General features: G+C 39.2%; 1 protein-coding gene and 1 non-coding gene across 2 annotated transcripts in view; one reads left to right on the top strand and one right to left on the bottom strand.

The window, feature by feature from the left end:
• Positions 1 to 3,750: 3,750 nt before the first annotated feature.
• TRNAS-GGA lies at positions 3,751 to 3,823 on the top strand. The gene has a single exon. It is a non-coding gene; the product is annotated as a tRNA-Ser (tRNA).
• Positions 3,824 to 5,541: 1,718 nt separating this feature from the next.
• Positions 5,542 to 9,347, bottom strand: part of PRRC1 (proline rich coiled-coil 1) — a 46,445-nt gene continuing 42,639 nt past the window's right edge. Inside the window, exon 9 of the mRNA XM_040241756.1 lies at positions 5,542 to 8,951. Coding sequence (XP_040097690.1) covers positions 8,742 to 8,951 — 210 coding nt within the window. The 3' untranslated portion in view covers positions 5,542 to 8,741. The remainder of the gene's footprint in view (positions 8,952 to 9,347) is intronic.

The following is a 9,347-nucleotide window of genomic DNA, read 5'->3' as shown; positions in this document are numbered from 1 at the left end:
TGTTTTTGTGCCAACACCATGCTAGTTTCCCTGGTGGTTCAGACGGTAAAGCATCTGCTTACAATGCAGGAGACCCGGGTTCAATCCCTGGGTCGGGAAGATCCTCTGGAGAAGGAAATGGCAACCCACTCCAGTACTGTTGCCTGGAAAATCCCACGGATGGAGAAGTGCGGTAGGCTACAGTCCATGGGGTCACAAAGAGTCGGACACGACTGAGTGACTTCACTTCACTTCACTTCACATGCTAGTTTGACTTCGCAGTATTTTCTGAAGTCTAGGAGCCTTTTGCCTTCCGCTTTGACTTTTTCCTTCTGTATTGCTTTGGCATTTGAGTCTTTCATGGTTCTATATAAACTGGGGGGTTGCTATTTGTTCTAGTTCTATGAGTAAGTGCCATGGGTAATTTAATTGAAATCACATTAAATCTGTACATTGCTTTGGGGACTAGGGCCATTTTGTAAGAACACTAATCCTTCCAACCCATGAGAACAGGATGTATTTCCATTATTATTACGTTGCTATTTATTTCTTCTTTTAACTCTGTTAGCAGTCTCTGTCTTAAAAAAAAAAATCTTATAGGCAACAAATCATTGGATCTTATTTTTTAATGCACTCATTTAATGCCTTTTGATCAGAGAATTTAATCCATGTATGTTTGAAGTCATTGTTGATAGGTAAGGACTTACTTATTGTCATTTCCTTAATTTTTTATGGCTGTGTGTAGAATCATTCCTGGTTTCTTATCCTGCTGACTTCATTTTGGTTTTTTTTTGGTATCTATATGCTTGATCTCTTTATCATGTGGTTTTGTGTAATTACTGTAGGTTTCTCCCTTTTGGTTACAGTGAGACTTACAAAAAATATTTTAAAATTATAACACCTTATTTGAAACTGATAACTTTCAATAGCATTCCTAAACTCGACCCCTTCTCCTTCCCTGCACACTTTAGATTACTGATGTTACCAATAACACCATTATTAGTGTTATTTTATTAATAATAAAATATTATTAACAGCCATTAATATTTTATTTTATATAAATAACAAATTATTATAGTAATCATTATTTGAGTTATGGTTACTCTATTTTTTAAACTTTTATACTAGAATTTAAGTGCATTAAGCACCACCTTTTCCACATTACAAAATCTAACTCTGACAATATACTTACCATTACCAGTTAGTTTTACACTACCTCCTTATATTTTTTAAACATATTAATTGGCATCTATACTTCCATCCACAGAACTCCCTTTAGCATTTCTTGTAAGCAGGTCTAATGGTGATGAACTCCTTCCACTTATGTTTATTTGGGAAAGTCTTTTACCTTCTTCATTTCTGAAAAACAGTTTTATCAGATAAAGAATTCTAGGTTGACCAAGTTTTTTATTTCAGTATTTTGAACATAACATCCCATTCTGTCTTGGCCTGAGATTTTTCTGTTGAGAAATCTGCCTGTAACCTTATGGGGATTCCCGTGTATGTAACGTCTCTCTCACTTACTGTTCTCAAAATTTCCTTCAACTTCTAACAATTTAATGATAATGTGCCACAGTCGAGCCCTATTCAGGTTCAGCCTCTTTGGGGTCCTTTGTGGCTCACGGATTTGGATGTCCATTTCTCTCCCCAGGTTTGGGAAGTTTTCAACCACTGCAACTTTAAATGTAATTCCTGTCCTTTATCTTTTCCTTCTGAAATCGTCATAATGCAGATATTGTTTCTTTTGATGGCATCCCATAATTCCTGAAGGTTTTTTCATTCCGTTTCCTCCCTCTGACTCAATAATTTCAGATTTCCATTTTTTTTGAACTTCTCATTTGTTCAAGCTTTGTTTTCCTAACTTGGTTGTCATTGTGTTTCTACAGTTCACTGAACTTCTTCGAGGATTATTCGTAATTATTTGTCTGACGGTTCATAATCTCCATTTCTTTAAGGTTACCATTTAGATATGTATGTTTCCTTTGGTGGTATTACATTTACCTCCATTTATGTGATCCTTGATTCCTTACATTGGAATCTGTGCCTTTGAGTAAGCCGTCTTCTTTTCCAGAATTTACAGGTCCACACTGGCAGAGAAAGTTAATCACTGGTCAGCTCAGTTTGAGTGTCTGGCCATGTCTGCTGGTAACATCCTTGGGCAGGTGGTACTTGCTATCAAGGTATATTTTGGGGTGAAGTCACTGCCAAGCTGTGAGGCTCAGAATGAGGGTGCCACTGGCTGAAAACAGCTGGATAAAACTGCTGATTTGATATTCTGCCCAAGTGAGGCTACAGGATGGGCTCTGCAGCTATCTGGATTCTTTGCTCAGGTTTACTAGGCAGTCAGGGTAGGATATATACTCAGCAAAGGTGGAGCAATGAGTTAGCTTCCTTGCTATGGCAGGACAGCAGAACAGACCCCAGGGCCTGTACAGCTTGTTTTCTGGAAACCCAAATCAAGCAAGACTAAATGAATTCCCTGGTCAGGTGGGGCCAGTGGCTTTGCTTACAGATGGGGAAAACCATGGGCTGTGTTCTGTGTGTCAAGTTCCACTGTAAGCAGGGCTGTTGGATGGACTACACAGCCTCCTGTGTGTTCTAGTTAGGGTCCCTTTGAGTAGGCTGATGGTTGTATCTAGGAATTGGCGGTGCTTCAAATTTGTGTCCCTGTCGGGACACAGTGGGAGACCAAACCTCAAGGCCAGTAAGGCTCTTAGTTTGTGATCATGACTCAGGCCGTCCTGTGTCCAAAATCCTCTGGCTGAAGAGAACCACTTGGCTTGCTCTACACTCTAAGCTCTGCCTGCCAATCCTCTGCTCAGGTATTGCTGGGCTGTGCAGTTTCTAGGCATTCATGCCAGCCGTTCTGGTCAGGCAGGCCTTGTCTCCTGGCCTGTGGCTAAACCCCTTTGTCTGGACTGGGGCAGAGCAAGTTCCACAACTGTTTAGGCTTTTCATGTGAGGACCTAAATTGCACTTGCGGCTCCCTGGTCAGATTGCTCCACTGACTTGGTTCTGTAGATAAGCAAAGCTGCTCTTAGCACTTGAGTACTATAGGTATGAACTCCCATCTCCCAAGATCCAAGATCTGGTTCTTGCTTCTCTCTTCTCCATCACAATCAGATTCCCAGTGGGTCACGCCCTTAAGATTCTCCTGCACCCTCCAGTGGAGACCAGAGTAGCAGCTTCCGCAAAACCACCACGATACTGGGTGTCACTCCTAGGCATTTTCCCTACCACCGGCTCACAGCATGGTGCTGTTCCAGCCTAGGAGAGGAGCGGTGCAGTTGCTGTGTAGCCGTTCCTTTTTACCATCTAATGTGGTGTTTTGGTCTCTGTGGCACTGGGAAATGCTCAAGCCTCATCTCCACGACTTGGGATTCTCTTAATGGTAGCTTGTCCATGAATAATTCTTAGCTGGTCTTCTTGTGAGAGGAGGCAAAGTCAAGAACAACCTGTGCCGCCATCTTGGTGACATGGCTCTCTGAAATATCTTAGCACCTGTAAGTCTTTTTATAATGTTTAATAATATATGTGGTCATTATCTTTCTTGAAAACTAGTTTAACAATGACATTTCTGGCATTTATCCTAAAAATGACACTCAAAGGTAAACCTAGTTTACGGTTTCCTAATTTGGGGAGTTAGAATAATCAGATATCAGAAATATATTTTCCTACCAGCAGCAAAGCCCAAAATAGCCCTCTCAAACTAAAAATAAAGGCATAGTTTTCCTTAAACATAATATTGTAAAATTAAAAGTACACTACCACTCCCTGGTGGCTCAGAGGTTAAAGCATCTGCCTGGAATGCAGGAGACCCAGGTTCGATCCCTGGGTCAGGAAGATCCCCTGGAGAAGGACATGGCAACCCACTCCAGTACTGTTGCCTGGAGAATCCCATGGAGGGAGGAGCCTGGTAGGCTCCAGTCCATGGGGTCGCAAAGAGTCAGACAGGACTGAACGACTTCCCTTTATCACTTTACTTTATCAAAAGTACACTAGGGCAAAGTCCTCATGCCACTATTTGAATTCAGTTAGATTCAACAAGTAATTGTGATTTACCTGTTAATTTCCTGAAGCAAATATTCAGGCTGTCTTGGAAGAAAATGTTTTAGCAAGTCACACCCTCCATTTGACTTCTATCTTTGTAACTTGTTTGTTGTGATGATATTGGAAAAGCAGCTTAGTACGATTCGATTTTGTCATCTATAAAAGTTAAGTGTCTACTCCAATGTAGGTACTTATCTCATAAACGTTAGCTCCTCTTTCCTTTCTGACTGTTTTAAATCCTTAAAATGAGTTCACTTTATGGATTGTTCCAAAGATTTCCTTCATCCTTAAATTATTAAATTTCCTTAATAATGACTTTGCCAATTTTGTTTCTGCTGCCAAATATTTTTTCCCCTCTTCCAGTTCCAAAGTATGAATTTAACAGGGCTTTTCCTGGGCTCTAAACTGCTTTTTTCTTGTCTACTGAAAACAATACTTTGTTGTTATTCAGTCCCTAAGTGTGTTAGAACTCTGACACCCCATGGACTGCAGCACACCAGGCTGCACCAGAGTTTGAAAGTAAAAATCACTCAGTTGTGTTTGACTCTTTGCAACCCCATGGACTAGTCCATGGAATTCTCCAGGCCAGAATACTGGAGTGTGTAGCCATTCTCTTCTCCAGGAGATCTTCCCACCCCAGGAATTGAACCCAAGTCTCCCACACTGCAGGTGGATTCTTTACCAGCTGAGCCACCAGGGAAGCCCAAGAATACTGGAGTGGGTAGCTGTTCCCTTCTCCAGGGGATCTTCCCAACCCAGGAATTGAACTGGGGTCTCCTGCACTGCAGGCAGATTCTTTACCAGCTGAGCTACCAGGGAAACCCCAGAGTTTGCCTTTTGGCAAATAAACAAAAGCCTTCAAATCAATATCCTATCGTGTTTGGCATGTACCCCCTCCCCACCAAAACAAAAGAAAAATCTCTTATCTTGGGATCACAGACTCAGAATAGCAAACAGAGTAAGAAATAAACTTTTTTTTTTTTTTTTTTAAGGAGGATACTCCTGGAGGTCACTGGTAAATTAAACATGACCAGAGAGGGTTCCTCATGAAAACAGCCTTAACTTCTTGCCTTCTACCTCCAATGTATCCTTTTCCCCCAAATATCCTGATTTCTTTAACCTTGAAGTTAGAAACTCTGGCACACAGTTGTCCCTTGAACAACATGGGTTTGTACTGTGCAGGTCCACTTATACACAGTTTTTTCAATAAATATGCAGAACAGTACTACACAATCAGTGGTTGGTTGATCTCTGATGTGGAATTATGGCTATGGAGAGCTAACTATAAAGCTCTATGTGGACTTGATGTGGACTTATATGTTTAGGGGTCAGCTCCCCAAAGCCTTCATTGTTCAAGGGTCAGTTGTATTTGAATGTTACCGTTCCACTTGAAAGATGGGCAAAGTTGCTATTCCATAATCCTTGGCAGCCAGTAGCAAGTTGAGACAAAAAGGAAAATGGGCCCTTCTAATATAACATGAATATGATTAACATTTGAAAAATCACTTGGGATATAAGTTGAGGTATTATTTATTTACGACATATTTACATATGTACAAAATTGGCTTTATCCAATACATCATCCTGCATCAGTTCAGTTCAGTTCAGTCGCTCAGTCATGTCTGACTCTTTGCGACCTCATGGACTGCAGCATGCCAGGCTTCCCTGTCCATCACCAACTCCCAGAGCTTATTCTCCGTATTCTGGGAGTAAAAATCCAAGTTTCTTAATTTATGTATAACCCAACATCTTTTAGAACATAGAATGTTACCAGTTTGGCTTCACAGAACACAAATTCCTGTTTAAAAATTTTTCTAGCTAAGGAACAAAGTAAATTTCAGCAGCATCTTAAACTAATTTAGCTGGCCCTAAGTGTATTAGTAATTTGCATGATTTTGAATTAATGTATACAATACACTTTCATCTGTTATCTACTTATATTTACTATCATACTACCATTTTGTCTATATCCATTCATCTCAATTTTCTACCTCATTAATCTTTGAGAGAAAGCACATAGAAAGGGGAAGTAAAATAAGAGACTCAAAGGAGAAAACTACTGATACTGGCTCAATCTTTTCTACTCAGTATCTGGGGTCCAGCTCTAGGTTACCCAATACACTTAGTAACAAGATGATATTAATATGAGTAATCTGAGTACCTTCTGTCAATTGAGGTTGATGTAAAATTACTCGTCCTGCATTTTTTTCCTATTCTCTTTCACACTTCTTAACTAAAAAGTATACAAACTTCTCAAATTCAGTAAGTAGTTCTGGGAGCACTACAAAAGAAAAAAACAACACACACACACACACAAACATGACCAAAACAGTAGTGGCAAAGAACCGTGTTAAAGATAAGTAGTCCCAAGATGCCTGAGGGTAAAATGAAAGAAACAGTCTCAGCTCAACTCACCCTGAAAAGTGCTAGTGGGGGAGTTATGAGGAAGCAAGCAGGAACAGAACAGGACGGCTGGATGACCGGTGAAGGGAGCTGGGGCCTTAGGCTGATGAGCAGCACGTCTCGTGCCACAACACCAACAGTAAAAGACTGCCTGGCCCAGGATGCCGTGGTGTGTGAGAGATTACTTTTCTTGTACCCTGTACGCCAAGGAAATCCAAGCATGAAAAAATAAACAAGAAGCTGGGAAAGTTGACTGTGTGGAATCAGTCATGAGCATCAGCCTTTCAAAGGTAACTCTGGGCCAAAAAAGGAATAAGAGGCGAGAATGAGATCATGTATTCATCTTTTCCATCTGCCCTTCCCTAGTCCTTACCCACTCACAAAGAGCAGAAGGTGCAAATTACCATCTACCGGGAATCAGCTGCACCCAAACCACAGGATAACTCTCATTGCTATCTGATGACCTGAAGACTGTCCTATAATGGGATGTCAATGTTAGTTATTTTAGGAAAACAATCCCCAAAAACATCAATTAAGGTCTCTGAGAGTTGGTAAAACCAAAAGAAAACTCGGATTATTTTTAGGATCTGTAAAATTTCCCTATAATAGAAGGGAAAAAAGCAGAAATATGAAGTATGGGCATATGTTCCTTCATGCCTAACAGTGATGTGTCATTAGTCTGACACCATGATAAAGGGCAGCTTTTTAAAATAAAAGAAATGTTAGAGAAAAGATTCCCTTAATCATGGAGGAGGGAGAAAACACAGATGAAGTGTTCCATAAATACCAGTAAAAAGGGAAAATAAGTATTCTGTTCCTGTTATGCTATAGCAACTGGCCACATCTTTCTTCTCTCTCTAATTTTAATGACACAGATATCTGAATTGCACTCAACAGTCATTATACAGGGCATGGAAATTAACACATAACATAGGTGGGAAATTAATATGTAATCTTATCACCCTCAGGTTAAAAAAAACAGAAGTCAAATAAGTACTTGAAATGATATTAAAGCAGACATGACGCATAAGGACAGTACAGGATAACAGCTTCAACACCTTAAGAGATTTTATAAGATTGTGCTATTTTTTTTTTACCTCTAAAGAATTATATAGAAGAGTAAATAAAAATTAAATTACATTTATATAAGAAACAATCTTCAAAAGTTATTTAAACTTTCACATATAGAGTTCAAATGTATATGACAAAGTATTTATTTTTGATTTGTATAAATCCAAAATTGGTAAAATATATTATTTGGGGGAAAAAAAGAAGCTTTCATTAAATACAAACATAATGCACTGAATAAACCAGGTTCACTATAAAATCGTTTCTTTGAAAACTTGCATAAAAAGTAAAGGCAGAAGGGCACAAAGTTAGAAAAGCAGTGTTTAAGGCAAACTAAATAAGAAGTATCCTTAAAGTAAGTCGTATAATATCATAAACAATAACTTCCTCTCAAAAATTTATCCATGACAGCTGGAGAAATAAGTTAAAGCAGAAATAATGGCTGCTGTCAAGGGTTTACTTGGAAGTGCTGGAGAGTATTATGCAAAAAATACCCAATGCTTCTAATTTAAATAGACTGGAATCCTTTGCCACTTAGTTGTCACAGAGCAATGAAAAAATAAAATGTATCATCCCAATGTTTAGCATATAGTATGAAAGTGAAATGCTGAAACTTACTTAAAAAAAGAAAAAATTTTTCAGACCATATGTGTATAATATGATAACCAAAAAGAAAGTATCAATTCTGCTATTCTGGCCCATGTTAAAAATATGCATAGAAAAGTGCACCATCTCCCTACAAGTAGGTGTCTTACAGTCTGTTGGTGAGCCCACAGCTTAGCATCAGACCTGATCACAGGCACACACAAAAAGCTTCAAAGACTGGCAGGGAAGATATTAATCATGAATTAAAAGAAACAATGCCTTTAAACAATATTCAGTAAACATGTTCTTTAGTCAACTATTTCTTAAAAAACAAAATAATAATCAAGTACACATCATTAAGTTAAATACCTCAGCACATGAATTTGCACCTTATAAATCTGGTATATCAAACTGTCCTATAAAAATATTTATGCATTTTTTGAGAACTATGGTATGTGAAATTATATAATCATAAAAAGGACCTGTTTCTTTTCATCTACTGGAATGATACCACACCTTTCTAGAAAAGAAAAACTGCAGCCTACAGGAAATGATCAGAACAGTTGGACTGACTAAAGTTGTCCAGTTTAAGGGTCTGTCTCTTCTCTACCAGTAGCTCCAAGTGAGCAAATGTCAGCAGCCCAGGGCCAGGCTTCTCACACGGTCCTGGGGGGCAGGCGCTGTTTATACATGCCCGCTATCGCTTTGGCCGCGCTGTAGATCATCTGCCGACGAGACATGCCAGTGAAAGCCATATGCCAATCAGTCCGGCTGACATTAAGTAAACTCTTCTCCAGGACCTCACCCACTGTCACCAAAAGGCCAGACCACCTCAGATTGTAGTCCTGGGGAGTCAGACTTTGAGCCTCAAGAAAAAAGAAATTGAGATTTTGTTAATACATTAAAAATAAAATCACTGGAACGAGCTGTAAGTGACATTTCAAAGTCCCTCAAGTTACTTTTAGTAGAGATTATGACAAACCATGAGAAACACAGCTATGCTGCCTAAATGTATGAAATTATAAGGCGGCAAAAAAAAAAAAAAATTGCACACATGTACTTGATTTAAAATGCCCACACTAACACACTAAACTCGTGGTTAAAATACAATCTAAATCTTTTAAAATTTTTTAAAGATGTTTCTTTTGGGCTGTGCTGGGCCTTCATTGGTGCGGAGGCTTTTCTGCAGTTGCATGTGCAGGCTTCTCTTTGCAGTGACTTCTCTTGCTGTGCAGCACGGGCTCTAGGGTGTGCGGGCTTCA

Source organism: Oryx dammah, unplaced genomic scaffold (assembly GCF_014754425.2).
Source record: "Oryx dammah isolate SB20612 unplaced genomic scaffold, SCBI_Odam_1.1 HiC_scaffold_5, whole genome shotgun sequence".
NCBI classification, from domain to species: Eukaryota; Metazoa; Chordata; class Mammalia; order Artiodactyla; family Bovidae; genus Oryx; species Oryx dammah.
The sequence above is the reverse complement of the archived record's forward strand: the minus strand, read 5'-3'. Positions and strand labels throughout refer to the sequence as shown.